The 18,611-nt window shown below is 37.0% G+C and overlaps 1 protein-coding gene across 2 annotated transcripts in view; it reads left to right on the forward strand.

Moving 5' to 3' along the window:
• The window catches only part of rnf145a (ring finger protein 145a), a 26,446-nt gene extending 8,274 nt beyond the window's left edge, over positions 1–18,172 (forward strand). For both annotated transcript variants that reach the window (XM_079630883.1, XM_079630882.1), the window contains exons 3-11: positions 6,407–6,515; positions 8,302–8,393; positions 11,518–11,753; positions 11,871–12,046; positions 12,241–12,381; positions 13,067–13,249; positions 13,341–13,488; positions 14,839–15,195; positions 15,867–18,172. In XM_079630883.1, the coding sequence (XP_079487009.1) occupies positions 6,407–6,515; positions 8,302–8,393; positions 11,518–11,753; positions 11,871–12,046; positions 12,241–12,381; positions 13,067–13,249; positions 13,341–13,488; positions 14,839–15,195; positions 15,867–16,178 (1,754 nt within the window). In that variant the 3' untranslated portion in view covers positions 16,179–18,172. The remainder of the gene's footprint in view (positions 1–6,406; positions 6,516–8,301; positions 8,394–11,517; positions 11,754–11,870; positions 12,047–12,240; positions 12,382–13,066; positions 13,250–13,340; positions 13,489–14,838; positions 15,196–15,866) is intronic.
• The last annotated feature ends 439 nt before the right edge of the window (positions 18,173–18,611 follow it).

Below are 18,611 nucleotides of genomic sequence, written 5' to 3' on the forward strand. Positions count from 1 at the left end.
TCATGAATCGGATTCCTATCAGATGTGCATACAAATCAGATTTGGACTGACCTTAGATGTTTTTGTACGATCTTTTTACAGCCCACTAGGGTTAGGTACATTTCCCTACGAATTCATTTAAAATGACCACCTTGTAAAAATAGTTGTTTTGTCATGAGTTTGGGTTGGCTAAAGCATAACTATGCTGTTATAGAAGATAAAGTGTGATTTGTTATAGTTCAGGACAGTCAAGCAGTCAATGAAGGTTCTTTGCAATTGGAAGAGGAGAAAAACAAATTGTTCTAGATGTCAGACAGGTGGTCTGTTCATTGCATTGAGAGTTTTTGTTCTAGATTTCCACTCATTTGAATAATGGTGGTACAAGCAGCAAGATGATTGAGTGGAAAATGGGAAAGACTGAAATGAACTGTCCAAAAGCCTTGCATGCAAAAGAAAAATCACCAGGAAAATAAATAAATACAATCTATTCAAACCTATTTCTCAATGTTATTTACCCTGTGGTCCTATTGCTGACAATGGTGGAGTCGGAGGTCTCTCAGACAGCCCCCTGTTCTGAGCTTTAAAAAGACTCAGTGGAGCGTGGCATCATCTGCTGCACATCCCAACAGACACAGATCATGAGTTATTCACAGGGCTCGTGCTGTGTTGATGTGTGTGATTTGAAACCGCTTTAGTTTTGAATGACTTTATTTTCCCCTCCTTCTCAATTGTCTGTGTTTGTTTTTCTATCTGAATGGGTTTCTGACTTCCGGAGCATGCTTTTTTTTTTTTTTTTTTTTTTTTTTGGTTTCAGCTCATTTGGTCTTGTTTGTAAGAGACTTTAGTACAACTTCACCCAAGTAACCCCATGTTTAAATGGTTTATAACCTTTAATTAAAGCTGCAGACTCCAGGAAAGCTGGCTTTTGGAGCAGATGTTTGTATAGTACCCAAAGGAACAAACCCTAATGACCCTGATTTGTCTCGTATGTGTGGTCATGCGCTTTGCCCATGTGGCTGTTTTTTACCCTGGAGAGGCGGCTTTTGAGGTTACATGCGGATATGTTCATACAATAAGAATGGCAGCTTCTGGTAATGGCTTTAGAACACAGACCACCACCCACCAAATTGCAAAGGACAAAACAATGCACCATACTGTACATCCAGTTTACAGAATGAAAGGTAGTTGCTTGAATGAATACACAGTGAAATTTGGGTTAGGGTGATCTAACTGATATACATTTTTTTTTTTTTACATATAATATTTGTTTTACATATGACATTTGATCAAAACTGCATTTTACTTATTGATATTAGAAATCTTTTGTCCTTCATATCAGTAATTTGGTCCAAAGCAACATTAAAAGACATTCAGAAAAAAAAGCATAGAACAGGAAATTATATAATAGAAAGGATGTCATGTGGTATGACTAAGCAAACACATACTACTTATTAATTATTCATGATATCTGTAAAAAATACATATACTTTTTAATTTGTTAAAATAAAATGTTATTTTAAATTTAAAGCTTTCTTAAAGGGACACAAGGCAACTTTGAGTGTTTTTTTCTCTACGGTGCTCCCCCTAGTGTCTGGTAGTAAATGCTTTCAAACACACTGTCGTAAAAATGAACTGTTGTCCCTCCCCCCTCGCCACCCAGCTGATCAGCTGTCAACCCGGCTGAGCAGAGGAACCGGCTATTTCAAAACCAGTTATGTCTACCGAGGCAAGTAAAGCAATATTTTCTTTCCAACTGATGGCGAGTTTTTTTTATTTATTGTGTTGTTGTCATGCATACTAGTATTTTTACCGGGAATGAACGATATGAACGAGGCGAACTAACGACGAGGATTTGTAGCATATTATGGATCAATACAGAATGTGATCGGTGAGCCATCGACTTCTACACTATGTAGCGCACTGCAAAAAAAGCTACACCTGCGCCAAATAAAAGCAAAGTAACACCTGGATGCAACATGCAAGCTAATTTAGCCACATAGAAGGGCAGCATCCATCTAGCTAATATTAGATCAAGCCAAAATCTCCGCTAGCCACTTAGCTCGCTGAGAACGTCAATGATCGCAGAAAATATTGAAATACAAGTCTTTTTACCAACAAAACACTATGACGCGTGGCCACACAAAAAAGAAAAGTGTAAGAACTGTGACTACCTAAAAAAACATACCCATGCTTGCTATCAAACACACGAACTCCGCTATCCACCTAGCTAACTTACCCCATAACAGACATTCATAGAATTAACAAAGATACTACTTCAACCTTATCTGGAAATACAGTAAACAACACATTTACAGATAATAACGGACACAATGAAAGTACAAACATGCACAACAATAAAATATCAAAGTGTTACTTACAAGCGCAAAAGCAAGAATGCGAGGTCTGCATCTGACTTGGAGCTTTCTCTGTCTTTCAGCTCTCGCCATTCTGAAAAAGCGTGACCAATATTGATCCGTGTGCGAGCCTTCACTCCGTCTGAAGCTCTTTTTTCTTTTCTTTGCTTCTTCACTCAATGGTTTTCGCTGCTTCTTCACCGGCTCTGCCATTATACACGTTTGAAAAAACCGCTAGCCTGCCTCTGTGCTGGGGATGTTTGCCGTAAACTGATCCTGCTTCTCGCGATGTCTGAGACTGTGCGAGACTTTGCGAGACTGAAGGACGCGGGTCGGATACACCGAACTTGCAAGCGGGATATTCTTCCTAAGAGGCAGTCGGGGGGGGCGAGAGAGTCTTCATTCACCCTGTAATGAGTCATTTAACCATATACCGACTTACGAAGATGATTAATAAACACGAAAATGTTGCATAGTGTCCCTTTAAAAACAGTATAACATTTTTGGTAGCCCTTTACAATAAGGTTTCATTTGTTAACAGTTCATGTATTAACTAACATTAACAAACAATGAGCAATATATTCTAACTTTTGTTGTTTGATAACAGTGCATTAACTAACGTTAATAGATTTTAAAAAATGTATTAGTAATTGTTGGAATTATTTACGATTATTAAATTCTGTACAAGCATTTTTAATTGTTAGTTGTTGTTAACAAATGAAACCTTATTGTAAAGTGTTACCACATGTTTTTAAACATTTTATAACATACACCAAAATAAATACAGAGTACATTTGCAAAAATGTATTCTTTCAAACAATTTCCCCTTTTTCCTGTTATAAATGTCATTCACTCTTTTATTAAACACAAGAAGTCAGTGTGGGGCTCTTTCCACAATAACTGACTGAGAATACCCACATACAGTAGGTTGAATGTATTTGCAACAATACATGTATAATTTAAAACGAATAGACATTATTTGTTTTTCTCAGTTATGATGCTCACAAAGTGGCAGAAAACAAATGAATTCATTTAGCAAATTTCTGCAGTGAGCTATATTAGCGTATTCATGCTCTGACATTAGCCATTGTTTAGAAGCAATGATGACATCCTGACTGAAAAATCCAGCATAAACCAGCATGAATTCCAGCTGGTATAGTGGATATGGTGACTGGTGGACCAGTCATGCTGTTCTCAATCAAAATTGAGCTGGTGCTGGTCCACCAGTACTCCTGCTTCCCATGCTGGGGACGAGCAAACCAGCAAGCAGCATCCCACGCTGGTCCCTGCATGCGAAACATAACTTCTGCTGGTGACCAGCAATGCTGGATTTTTCAGCCGGGATTTCAAAGCTACCACTAGCAGAGCCCTTACTGGTGTTCTGTTTAATCGAGATTCAGCAGCTTTTGTTCTTGGCTGCAGCTTTGTTCTGCAGGTGCAACTTGTCCAATGTCGATGGTGCTATGTTACCCTCAGGACCCCCTGCTGAATGTCGGACAATCAATACAGAATGTGATCGGTGAGCCATCGACTTCTACACTATGTAGCGCACTGCAAAAAAAGCTACACCTGCGCCAAATAAAAGCAAAGTAACACCTGGATGCAACATGCAAGCTAATTTAGCCACATAGAAGGGCAGCATCCATCTAGCTAATATTAGATCAAGCCAAAATCTCCGCTAGCCACTTAGCTCGCTGAGAACGTCAATGATCGCAGAAAATATTGAAATACAAGTCTTTTTACCAACAAAACACTATGACGCGTGGCCACACAAAAAAGAAAAGTGTAAGAACTGTGACTACCTAAAAAAACATACCCATGCTTGCTATGAGTACAGAGTCCAAGTACAGAAGCTCCCACAGGTGAAAAGTACTGCTGTCAGGAGAAACTTTGGACTTCTTTAATCTCAGGCTTGCTGGGTTTGTATTAGTGTTGAGAAAAACATCCTGGCCCTGAGAAGCTCCTGTGAATTTGACACTATAATGAAGCAGAAAAAATAGTCCTGTCCTGTCTGTTGGAACACTTCAATTTTAAAATATGACACTGCAGGCACATTAAAACTAAAGGAGATGGCCTTGCCTAACACCAGGAACTGACATTTCTGCAGAACAGCTGTATTCTTTCTTCAAACAGTTAACATTTATATATTCTATCATTATATTGAGGAAATATAATGTATTTGTGGCCTCCCTGTTTTTGTAAGCTTTTTTTAGCTTACACACACACACACACACACACACACACACACACACACACACACACACACACACACACACACACACACACACACACACACACACACACACACGAACACACAAGTTTAGTCTGGCTGAAGGCACTATAGCAAAGAGGTTAAATTGAGACATGGAGAACATCTACTGTCAGCAAGATCACAGGCACTTTCCATCTTTATACCTATGGATAATATGAGCTGTCTTTCAACATTTTATCCCGCCACAAAGCTGGCCAATTCCTCTGCTCTCTGACCTGGCGAGAGCTTCCTCATATTTCAGCGTTAACTTTATTCCCAGGTAATTGCATTGGTCCAAGCTAGCGTGCCAGCATACTCCACATTAATCAATACTGAGATAAACTTTGTGCCTTCCTGCCAGTAGAATGTTTCCACTGTTTTGTATTTCTCCTGTGTTCTAGACAGTGGGGTATGGCACATGTTTTCATATTTGTGAATGGCAGAAGTGAACTGGAGGAGCGGGTGAGAGGATGAGTGCTGAATGTCAGATAAACAGTTACGCAACAGGAGGGATCAAGAGGGTTTGGCAGTGGAGTAATGAAGGCCTAATCTGTGCATGACAAAAGCCTTAATCTCCGCCTTATCCTGTCTACACACACTCGTTTGAACACACACACTGACGTCAGCGTGAGCCAGTTAATGTCAGATTGGAGGTTGAATCATGTACTACAGTACACGTGTTATGACATAATACTAAGTGTATTTACAATTTAAAGCACCTTTTTTTAAGGGCATATTACGTTGTCAGAGGCATTTTATAAGATAAATGTCTAATGGAAACATTCCAATAACCTACATTTTATGTTGAATTTGTATTAGCCAATTATTTCTCTAGATCCTCCAATTGATTTTTCTCACTGATGGCTATAACACTGTAGTAGGCTGATATAAACAAACTAGATTTTTAAGATAAAGCCTTTGGATTTTGTTTTCTTTTTTTCCTCATTCTTCTAGTTTGCTGTTTGTGCTAAACTAAGTTTGAATAGCATTGCCATTTGCATTTGTTTAACACTCATAAGTATAATTTCTGTTCAGATCCGTAGTGAATGAATTAGTCAAACAATTAATTCATTCAGGAATTAAACATGTAACTGTCTGTGTTAGTGTGTCCTCTAATCATTCAGTCAAATTATTTGTTCAAACACACTGATTCATACATGAAAGGCAATAATGTTGCTTGGAAACACTGTCTATTTTTGGACCACCAACAAAAATAGCTCTGAGTTGTCAATATTGTGATTACACTGTAAGTTACACATTATTATTATTAACTTTTTTTTTATTGAACTATTGTATAAAAGCTATATCACACTTGAAATGGTGTTGGTCAGAATGCCAGCATTAATAATTGCCTATATATTAATAATAGGGCCTACATATGCTAGAATCTGACTCATCATGTGCATCAGACAGCCAAAAGAATTCAGAATAACCATGTTTATTTTCGAAACTGGTTACTGAATGCCATTTGCTAAATTAAACATGCAGTTTTTATATTTAAATAGTATGCTATTTCACATGCTATTTAAAAAAATAGCAGGTAGTATATATAGTGTATTCTGCTCACGAACCAGAATGCTAGTATTCTGAACATAGCCAGATACTCTTTATGCAGGTGTGACTGTCAATGAACTGGATATCCAGATTCGGTCAGTGTGCTCTGGCTGTGTGAGTTCCTTTGACAGTCTGAATGAATGGACTCTCTCTGCTGGTCTGAGGGATATTGAGAGAGATGTGCCCTCAGAGGCCCTTCTGTGTGCTTGACGGCATCCTCACATAGCGTTCTAACAGCACTCTCATTCTTTACCCCTCTCTCTTTCAGGTTACATTCTGAGTCTGGTTCTGCTCACGCTGCCCCGACAGCACCTGGTGCAGCTCTACCTGTATGTGCTCACTGCTCTGCTGCTGTTCGCAGGTCATCAGATCTCAAGGTGAGAGTTTAGGACTTCAATATAGACAGATAGACAGAAAAAAGCTGCCTTCTACCAAAACAACCCCTCTTTCCAGAAATAATCTGTTTTGTATGGTCAATAATGATCATACTGGGAATCATTGAAAATGAATATTTTAATTTTGGTTTTACCATTGCCAATTGCATTGGGGACCAAGTTTGGGGACCCCAACCAAGACCATAACAAATTAATAATATATAATAAATAAATAAAATATAAATAAAAAATATAATTTAATATTATATTACCTTTATAAGGTTTTGGAGTTGGTAAGATTTTTAAATGTCTCTTATGCTGACCATTACTGTATTTATTTGATCAAATACAATGAAAACAGTAATATTGTGACTGTATAGCAACTGTTTTCTTCTTATTATTATCAATGTTGAAAACGCTTGTGCGTCTTAATATTTATGTGAAGAGACTTGCAGAAAGGACCTGTAATTTCCCACACCAAAATGTGACAATGCATACTGTTCTTTTGAAGACTGGCCCTCTCATCGGAGAGGAATGTAAACATCAATTATTCTCCTGTGAGACTGTAGGAGGATTGTGCACTATTCTACTGCGTTTTGGTAAATGTTAAATGTTTTGTAGTATAAATAGTGCGATTAGTGTGTCCACACTGATGAGTTCAAAAAAAGAGTACACTTTAAATACCCAGATGATGCACTTAATTAACCGAAAAACAAAGTGTTGAATGTTAGACACTTCCTGCACTAAACTGTCGCAGCTTTATTTACGTAGCAGAGGGGGAGGGGCTATCAGACTCCAGTATTAAAATGGATGCAAAATAACCAAATAAAATTCATACTCTACTCACTTATACACTATGTACTCAACTGTGTAGAGTATAGTGCATCATTTGAGACACAACTTTGGAATATAGCTTATAGACCACTTTTATGCTTTTATAGAATATTTTAAGCTTGAAAACTCCAGTTTCTTTATAATTGAATACATACGAGCAACCATTACATTATTCAGAAACTCTCCCTATGTATTCCATGAAAGAAAGAAGGTTATATGGTATACCTATATACATGTATATATTTTTTATAGACTAAATTCATTCATTTATAAATCCATTTAAGATAAAAAAAAAAAGCCAAAGCCCCTGCAGTAGCGCTGCAGAGCCCCTAGGGTTTGGGGACTAGGGATGAGTTAAGATTTTTGAATATTATTTAGATAAGTTGATTTTATTATAGAATATCGAATAGGTTGTGTGATTTATTGTCTTTAAAAAAATCCCCTTGTTTTCGGTTCTGATGCGGTGGTGACATGTTCATGTTATCAGAGGTGGCGCTGCCAATAACGCATCTAAAAGCTGTCAATCAACTCTCAGACAACAGAAGAAGAAACATTATCACTGTGTAGTCTATACATCCATGTGTGCGTGCATGTGGGGAAGGGGTGCAATTTTCGAATAATAAGCGATCTTCGGTTATTACTTTTGCTTGAAATGCCCATCCCTATTGCGGACCCCCTATTAAATTCCCTTAGCTAAAGGTAAAGGGTTATTTTCGATTTCTTAATGTCAGTGGTGGTTGTTTTTGTGCTCAGTAGGACTCAGCTGAGGGTTATATAAATTAATGTTCTCTCAGGAATTCTAGTCTGATAAAAACAGACGGACTGAAGGTTCCCCCGCTCTGCTCTGTCTGACTCGGGCAGTTGGGCTGTAAGTATAGATCCTCCACAGGCTGTGATGACTCGGGGAATGTCTCGCTGTGAGAGGTTAGAATAAGGTCTCTGTTCTGTGTTTCAGGGACTATGTGCGCAGTGAGCTGGAGTCTGGCTACGAGGGCCCGCTGTACCTGGAGCCTCTGTCCATCAACCGCTTCACGACTGCGCTCATCTGTAAGTGCCTGACAAAGTCCCCAAAGACTGAATCACACTTTTAAAGTCAATGTGAAATGCTGTCCGTATCCCATTTTTACTTCCGTATAATGTGAAGGATTTCTGGGGGAACATATTAACTGAGAAAAATCAATTGACTGGATTGTGAAAAGTGGTTGTTGCATATACCAGTTGAAGGAAGTTTATAAGTTTTGATAAAAGATTACAAAGAAATTATAGTATTTTCAAATAATGTGCACTGTTGAAATAGGGCTATTAGGGCTGGGCAAAATAATACCAAAAATGATAACACTTTTGTTTAGGGTCCAATTCTCACTATTAGCTACACTCTCAGAAAAAAAGTTTCAACAGCTGTCACTGGGGTGGAATCTTTTCAAAATGTACACTTTTGTACCTAAAGGGTGCATATTGGTAACTTAAAAGTACATAAAATGTGCATATTAGTACCTAAAAGGAACAAAAGTTTACCTTTTGTAAAGATTCTGCCCCAGTGACAGATTTTGTACCTTTATTTTCTGAGAGTGTAGTTGCTTATTAGCATGCATATTAGGATATTGGCTATTTACTTATAAAGCACATATTAATGCCTTGTTCTGCATGACCATATTCTACCCAATACCTAAACGTAAAAACTACCTTACTAACTATTATTAAGCAGTAATTAGAAGTATATTGAGGCAAACATTGAAGTTAATAGTAAGAGTGTGACCAAAATAATATATCAGTTTTTTATATTTAATTAGCACAAGTAATTCATGAATTAATATAAATAAATATGATCTATTTTAATATCAATATATAATATCATATAATTTGCAGATGAGAAACGGTGCAAAAAGAGCTTAAAATGTACATTATTGCTACTGTCTCTGTCTTTGCTACATTGCTAGTAGAAGAGGACTGATTGAAATGTTCATGTGTCAGACTGATATCACTTTAAACAATGTTTTATTTAGAGGAAGAGTAAGTTATTACATTCTGATTAAAAATTCCATACACCAACTGCTAATAATCTAAAATAAAGTACCGGTACACCAATAAATCGTTCACAATATGACTATGAAGTTGCATTAATAAAATAAACGGGATCGGTTCTGATTTCATGTTGACTTCAAATGGGTGTTTCAAGTCATTCACAAGAGAAGCACTCTGTTAATATTCCTGTCATGTGTGAGACTCACACCGACTCATTACTGCTCTCATTCAGTCTCTGCAGCCTATTCTTTCTTGAACGTGTGCTCATGACATGTACTGTCATTGTCACTGTGGAGAGTTAGGTAGTTTTGCATGTCTTGGGATGTGATGTCAGAGGTCAAGCCATTTCTCGCTCTTGTTCCCCTCTCATAAGCCGCATGCCCTCAAACACGCTGCACGAGTGCCAGAGATGCAGATTTCATATTTTCCCTTGTCATCACTTTTGCTATAAGTACCATCCTTTTTAGTCCAGAGGTTTGGACTCCAGCTTAAAGTCCAAACCTCTCCTGCTCACTTCCTTTATTTGATTTGATTTTCTCACTCACAAATACTGTCAGCCCTTCCCCTTGTTTATAATGTCATACTCTCTCGCTCTCTCTCACTTTCTCTTTCACTGCATTTCATAAGTCTGTCCCTTTCTTTGACTCATGCTTTCTCATCAACTGTTTTTCTGACTTCTTTCTCACTCTTTTTGTGTTTCTTTAATACTGTTTAGGGGGTGAATCTCAACATCAAGAACATGTCATATTTCACCCTAAAATAAAAAATATATATATAACAAATTACACCATTTATTTTACAAGTGGAAAGTTGTTCATTTTAGCTCAGGTTCATGTTCTAGTTTATGTTAGCTCTGGTCCATTTAATATTAAGGTAACTAAATTAAGGTATTAGTTAATGCATTTACTAACATGAACTAACAATGAGCAATATATTTTGAAAGCTTTTATTAATCTTTGTTAATATTAGATAGTAAAAATATATTTGTTCATTTTATGGTCATGTTAGTTCACAGTGCATTAACTGATTTGAACAAATATTACTTTGGATGTTAACAATGTATTAGTAAATGTTAAAATTACTGTTGTTGACTAAGATCAAACAATGCTGTACAAGTATTGTTTATTGTTAGTTCATGTTAACTAATATAGTTATCTAATGTTAACAAATGTATTGTAAAGTGTTACCAATAATTTTAACTGATACAACTTTTGATTTTAATAATTATTGGTAAGTGTTGAATTTAACATTAACTAAGATTAATATGCTTTTTCATTGTTAGTTCATGTTAATCTGTTTTAAGATCATTATGATTTTTGCATTATGATGTTTCATTACAATTAAACAGATTATACCTTCCTTAATCTATCCTCAAATTGTCGGCACAGTATAAAAAGTGAAACAACAATTTTTATACTGGCTTAAATGAAAATCATTGTTACCAGTGCAAACCGGTTTTGTTCAGTTATTTATTTAGGTATTTTTCTGTTAGCACATAACAAAAGATGAATCATATTTTTAAAAGACATTAAAATATACATTTAAGGTATTTCGATATAAAGGTATACATTAGGTATACATTATTATGGGTAAGGTACTAGGATTATATTATTCCATTGCTGTACTTAATTTAAATTTCGCTGATTTGTTTAGAAATTATGAACAGAATCAGACAGACGGGTGATTTTCGTACTGCATTACAGTAATTAGAATGGGACTTAATACGTATTTAATAGGCTTAATTTTCTTTATGCAATCAAAAAAATAAAAAATAATTTCTCACTATCCATTTTTTTCCCCTTTTCATTTTGTGGTGATATATATAAGCCTAGCATTTGTTGGTGAGATTCACCCTTGAGTTTACTGCTTGCTCTTTCACTAGTGTGTTCATTGAGTTCTTGAGTGCTACCGAATCCTTCAGCCATTCCTCTGAATTCTGTAGGGCCTAATTAAACAAGAACACATGCATTCATTAACGTCAGTGAGTACAGTAGGGAACACGCAGCTCAGATCCAGGTGCTTTGCTGTGCTTTAATGTGCCATATTGCAGTTTGGTATCATTAGTAATCTTATTATTACTAAAATGCCTATATCTTCAATTCTATTATGAAAACTATGTTTTTTTCTTTCTCTGTGTATGTTTGAATAGGCCAGCTGGTGGTGTGTACCTTATGCTCCTGTGTGATGCAGACCAAGCGCATTTGGCTGTTCTCAGCGCACTTGCTTCCTCTGGTGGCCAGGCTGTGCCTGGTCCCTTTGGAGACCATTGTTTTCGTCAATCGCTTTGCCATGATTTTCACAGGCCTGGAAGTCATCTACTTCTTGGCCTCCAACCTGCTGGTGCCATTTAACCTGGCCAAGACAGCATACCGGGAGCTCGCACAGGTTAGACAGTGCCTTTCTAGGGAACAGTAGTGGCTTAAAGAGTGAGTTTTAGGGTAGATTTGAGAATGTCAAATCAAAGAAACAAGCATTAAGATTTTCTCTGCCTCATTCTGTTAGGTGGTGGAGGTTTATGGGTTGCTGGCTCTTGGGATGTCTCTGTGGAATCAGTTGGTTCTGCCTGTGTTGTTCATGTGTTTCTGGCTGGTTCTGTTTGCTCTGCAAATCTACACATATTTTAGCACACGAGACCAGCCCACGTCTAGAGAGAGGCTGCTCTTCCTTTTTCTCACCAGGTGAGTGGAAGTTCAGGCTGCTCTGCTCATAAATCCTGAGCATAATTTAGATGAATAAGATGTATATAAGAGTCCCTGATTTTTTTTATTTTTTTCATTATACAGTTTTGATTTGATAAAGTGTTAGTAAATGTAAATGTTTGATTTTGGTCTCATGAAGGTACGCAGCAACTTAAATTGTAAATGCTCTCCAGTATTGCAGAGTGCTGTTGTACTCCGTACTCTCTGCTGGGCCTGGTCTTCACCGTGTCCTTTGTTGCTTTGGGAGTGCTCACTCTTTGCAAGTTCTACCTGCAGGGCTACAGGGCTTTCATGAATGACAACACCATGCACAGGTATCATGTACCCTTCATATACCCTCTTGTTCCTCAGAAAAAGAAAAGAAAACTAAGCAAGTTGTTATAAAAAAAGAGTAAAAGTTTTCTTTTCCATGTAAGGAATGTGCATGATGAGCATTGACTGTCAGTTGCCATTTTGTTTGGTTTAATAATACAATTATGTTTTATTATTATTATGAATAATAATAATAATAATATAATTGTTATTATTTAATAATTATAATTTATGTTTTTGAAGGATGTCTCTTATGAAATCATTCTAATATGCTGTTTTGGTGCTCAAGAAACATTTGTTATTATTATCGATGTTGAAAATAGTTATGCTGCTTAATATTTTTGTGGAAAACGTGATACTTTTTGGACGTGATGTTCTTGGATAAATCGAAAGTTCAAATGAACAGCATTTATTTGAAATAGAAATCTTTTGCATCTTTAACTATCAAAAATATAATTTGATTATTAAATCTTACTGATCCCAAATTTCAGGATTTGAACTTGCCTCTAATCTCGGTAAACAAGCTTGGACTCTTCTTCACGCTGTCCCCCAATTAAACCACGCCTTTATGATAACCCCGCTAAACAGTTTGGCATAGAGTCTATATTTGATTCATTATGGCACCTTTTTATCACTTAATTGATCATTGAAATCACGGAAGTCCATCATTCCTCATCTCTCTATTAGGGGCATGACGGAGGGAATCACTCTTTTGATCCTCGCTGTTCAGACTGGACTGATCGAGCTAAAGGTCATCCACAGAGCCTTCCTCCTCAGCATCATCCTCTTCATTGTAGTGGCCTCCATCCTGCAGTCCATGCTGGAGATAGCTGATCCCATAGTGCTGGCGCTGGGAGCCTCCAGAGACAAGTACATAATAATGAAGGTTGAAGTCATGTATTATGCAAGTGGACGTTGTAATTCAGTATTCTGATTATTTTATAATCATCATTGCCAACAGGAGTTTATGGAAGCATTTCCGTGCGGTTAGCCTGTGCTTGTTCCTGCTGGTGTTCCCGGCCTACATGTCCTACATGATATGTCAGTTCTTTCACATGGACTTTTGGCTGCTTATCATCATCTCCTCCAGCATTCTGACCTCACTACAGGTACTCAAGAACACACCATCAGAAAGCTTTTTCCACTGCATTGCTTTTCCATTGTTTTTCTACGTTTGACCATTGCTCTTGCGTCTGGTGTCTTTTGCAGCATCACTGACATTGCATTCTCAAAGCATGGCGCTCAAGTTAAAAGAGTTCTCTCTAGACTTTTTGTTTTGTTTTGTTCCACTGACCTTTTAACCTTAAAAAACCTGTGTTAGAAACACTCAGAAAATGATATGGGAGTAATTGTAACACGCAATATGGTGCTGTAGGAAATTCTGCCGTTGGGTTAAAAGTGCCAGTCACGTGCGCATTAGCAAGATAAAACGTTGCTGGAATAGCAACATTTATGATGCCATTGTTTTCAAATTTTATTCCTGATATGACATGTTATTTCAATGTTATCTTGACAAACAAATTTGAAGATTTCAAATGATTTTGGTAAACTTAGCAGTTCTAATAGAAGACACTACACCATGAAGAGTATAATATGATTTCTTTTCAGCTTTCTAATTATATTTTTTTATATTCCTTATATAAAGTATATAAGTTTCTTTTGGTCGATGTTCTTGTTTTCCGCTAACCTTATCATAGTATAGAGATAAAACTGGTTCTGTGAGCCCCTGTAAATTCATAAAAAAATTAAATGTACATAAATAGTTTATTCTTAAAGAAAGGAGAAATGAAACTCTGGTTTAAGAGAATCGTTGCATCCTATATGTGGGGGGATGAATGTAAAAGAATGAAGAACTTCATTTTGGGGAGGGGGTGGGGAGGGGGAGGGGGTGGGGTGGGTGGGTGGGGTGAACGTCAGTACCAACAGTGATAAAATGCAAAATTATATTAAAGGAATCTCTGCAAGTGAAGTCATGAGTTGTGTTAGAATGATATAACAGCCAGGCTAATAAATATGAAAAAAAAAAAAAAAAAAAAAAATCATATAATATTTATCCATACTTTTATTTATATTCATTTTATTTACATTATTCCTTTATTTATATAATTTTAGTCGACCAACAGCTATTTTGTGTTCATTTAATTATAATTATACAAAATAGAATATTTAGTGTTATTTAAATTTAACTTAGTAATATTTAATAATAAGATAATATTAATTAGGCATTTGCATTTTTACTGATAATAACATTTCCAATATTTATTAATAACAAATATTAATAAATAAATAATTACATTTTTATATTAAGTATTTGTTTAATTGGAGCGCCATCGTCGGCCACCCACTGCCCTGCTCTCTGGTCATTAAGACTGAAAAGCCGATTACAGTTGACCATTATGGGAGTTTTATAATGTGAGATTCATCTGTTGTCCCTCTGTTTGGAACTCTTTCACTGCCAGGTGCTGGGAACACTGCTGATCTACATCCTCTTCATGGTGGAGGAGTTCCGCAAGGCTCCGGTGGAGAACATGGATGATGTCATCTACTGGGTGAACGGCACCTACAGGCTGCTGGAGTTCCTGGTTGCGCTGTGCGTGGTCGCGTACGGTGTGTCCGAGACTGTGTTTGGGGAGTGGACCGTGATGGGCTCTACCATCGTGCTCATCCATTCTTACTATAACGTGTGGCTGAGGGCCCAGCTGGGCTGGCAGAGTTTCCTGCTCCGCAGAGATGCTGTCAACAAGATCAAGAGCCTGCCAACAGCTTCTCACCAACAACTCCAACTGCACAATGACATCTGTTCCATCTGCTACCAGGTGTGTGTGGATGTGACGAGTTGTGTTTGTGATGGATGTCCAGGTACATTCCTTGTCTATTTCTGTGGTAGAGTGATGGTGGGTTCAGTTAGGGTTCATACAGTCCTCTAAGTGTTAAACTTATGCGCATAGTTTGTGCTACGCCATTTTTAGGATGGACATGAATGATATCTAATTTTGTAATTGGATTTAAAATGTCTTTGTCTGGTGGATGATTTTGAAGACTAAAGCAATAAGCCGTGGTTTACCGTGAATTTAGAACAGCTAAGGGCCGAAGGTGGATAATGTGATGATACTTCTACTACTAATATTAATACAATTTTCCATTATTCTAAAAATAATACTGATTTATGATAAGAACAAATAAAAATGATTATAGTTTTAATATATTTCTCTAAATTACTGTCATTTTTTTCATATTGTACATTTATAATATTGCTATTTAACAAAAATAATGATCGGTATATTTTTTTTGTGCTGTTAATTCAATTAATGATGTACTGTGTATACACACACATCTATATTATACATCCACACACACAGACATATATATGAAATATATATACATTTAATAATATATACACATACATATTTTATATTAGATGTGATTAATCGATTTGGCAGCACAATTTGTTTTTTTTAGACCTAACCTTTCCTGTTCTTGAATCTAGGACATGACGTCAGCTGTGATCACCCCCTGCAGTCACCTCTTCCATGCCGGCTGCTTGAAGAAGTGGTTGTATGTGCAGGAGACATGCCCTCTTTGCCACAACCAGCTGAAAGGCTCTTCACAGTCCGCCTCTTCCACACAGGACACCCCGCCACAAGAGACCCTGGATCTGGATCCTCCACAGCATCTAGAGTCAGATTCAAGCCTCCAGGTTCCCCAGCAAGACGACTCCACTCTCACTCCAGCATCAGACCTTGCAGCCGGGCTAAAAGAAGACGCTGCCTCTCCTGCCTGCTCCTCCTCCCAGTCCTAAACCTGCCTAACTCACACACTGCTGGCCTAAAGACTTGTGTTGCAGCAGAATGTCCGATGGGAAACTGTCGGCTTTCTGTGACGGTTACGCACACTGAATGCTCCTTAGACATCTCTACAATCAAAAACCCCTCTACAGTCCCCCTCTCATCCAAACCATCACAGAATCCAGAGGTGAAAAGAATCATTTCACCCCTCACACATCTGGATCTACCCAAACACCAGCTCTTCCCCACCCTTTATTATGAAACTACAATTTCCAGCAAACACCAACCTGAATGTGATCGTGTGTTGAATATAGGGCTGTGATGCTCTGTTGGCACTAGCATGCTCTCAGCATCCAATAGCAGTAGCCCGTCTCTTTTCTGTTCTCTATTTGTTTTCTTTGAGAGATATATATATATATATACAGTATATGCCACTGCATTTGCACTAATGTAACATAAAGCAATCCTCCAAAGTTTGTCTTGTCTGATACCAAATATTTTGGTGTGTATGCATTGGATCAAGTTATATATGAAATATATACCCATGTACAAATATATATGTAGTTTTGATATGAAAAAGTACAGTGTTAAGCAGCACCGAGTGTCATGAAGTGGCCTCAGGCTCATATGATCGCTACGCCTCTAGTGGTGATAGTGGGAAGTGCCTTTGGCTGTGGATCAGCACTGGTGACGGTTTTCGAGTCAAATTCATTCTCGTCAGTATTTGGCATTTAGCGCATTTGTGAACATGAATACATTAGAGAATGTATGAGCACACTTTGCAAATGCCGTTTAATTTAATATGTTTAATATAGTTTGTTAAATGAATGACGTTTGGCTTTAAATCTGGAAAAAAATTACTTTTATGTGGAACACCAGAGTTTTTAAATCTGTTACAGATATTTTTCCTTTTAAAAAACTAATCTGAATGAGAATGGAGAGTATATTCGTATACAGCATAAACGTGGAATGATGTTATGTGAAGGCTATATACTTTTGTTTGAATTGCAGCTGAATTCAGTCTAATATGCCTGAAGTCTGAACGTGAACTTGAATGTCAGAATAAATCCAACCCTAATGTATGAAACATTTGTTCTGGCTTTCTTTCACTGTGCCTTTCTGAGCTGTATAAAGACATTCACCTTGATTTTGCCAAGCTAGACATGTTCCTGGATCAATATGTTTTGTTGATCCTTGAACATCATTCCTGTCTAATAAATGTAGTGCTAACCCTATCCATAAACCTATCCCTTCCCATAACTTCTCCCTAAAATCAGAGAGAAATGATAGGGGAATAAGAATTGTGCAGGAGCCCCTAACCCTTGTTGTAAGCCTAAACTTGACATAAACTGTAAACTTGTCCCTCAAATCTGATTGGCTTGATTGGAATGTTGTTATGTGATCAACATCTTTGTTGATCCTGAACATACTTGGTGAAATCACGTTAACTGTAAAAGACTGGGCTCTCACCTGTAGTGGTGATGATGACAGTATGACATTTACAGTATGATGTTTAATGTTACCTTTAGCAAATCTTTACAAATATAAATAAATATCCATTTTCATAATTTACATAAAAAAAAATTGTGATGCCTAAATTGACTCAGGATTTGTAGTGTTTAGTTTAGACACATTTTTATTTTTATTTTTTTGGTTATTTATCAGTTATTGGTCATAACATGACTAACAGCTTCGTATATTATTTTGACCACTTCTGTTTTGAGTATAGGGCATGTCAGCTTTGATCACCTGATTTTGTTTTTGTTTGTTTGTGTGTGTGGTAGGCTAGTTTAAAAAAAACGCTGTTACATGTATGTTTCCATTTAAAAAGCAAATCTAAATGAAATTGGTGAGAATAATAGGCCTATTAGCAGCATTCTCAATGTATCCTTTGTTTTTATTCTGCATGGAAATTATGTTTTGTTTCAATTGCAGATGAATTCAGTAAAATATGCCTGAAGCCTGAATGTGAACCTGAATGTCCGAATAAATCCAAACCTAACGTATGAAACATTTGTCCTGGCTTTCTTTCCCAGTGCCTTTCTGAAGTGTAATAAGTCCTACAGGGCTCTTAAACCCACCTGTGATGAATCAAACAGACCCACACCTGAGTACTGAGGTAATGTCAGACTGCTGAAACCATCACAACATCTGATGAAGAGACACAGACAGGATATGCACTCATTTCCTGACCACTCACCATCTTTCAGAGGTCTGAAGAGGTCCCGGTTTTTTAAAAAAATTGATATTGATATGATGTAGGTAGGCAGGCATATATTCAGAGGCATAAGGTAATGTAAGTAGCCAACAATGCAACAATAATAAAACAATGTATTGACTTTTAATTCTGATACTAAAGTACTTTTAAAAACGAGTAGCCTATCTTCTACAATCTAGAAGTAAAAATCGGTCTTTACAACTTTTACTTGTAACGGAGTAGCCTACTT

Source organism: Phoxinus phoxinus (assembly GCF_949152265.1).
Source record: "Phoxinus phoxinus genome assembly, chromosome: 12".
Lineage (NCBI taxonomy): Eukaryota > Metazoa > Chordata > Actinopteri > Cypriniformes > Leuciscidae > Phoxinus > Phoxinus phoxinus.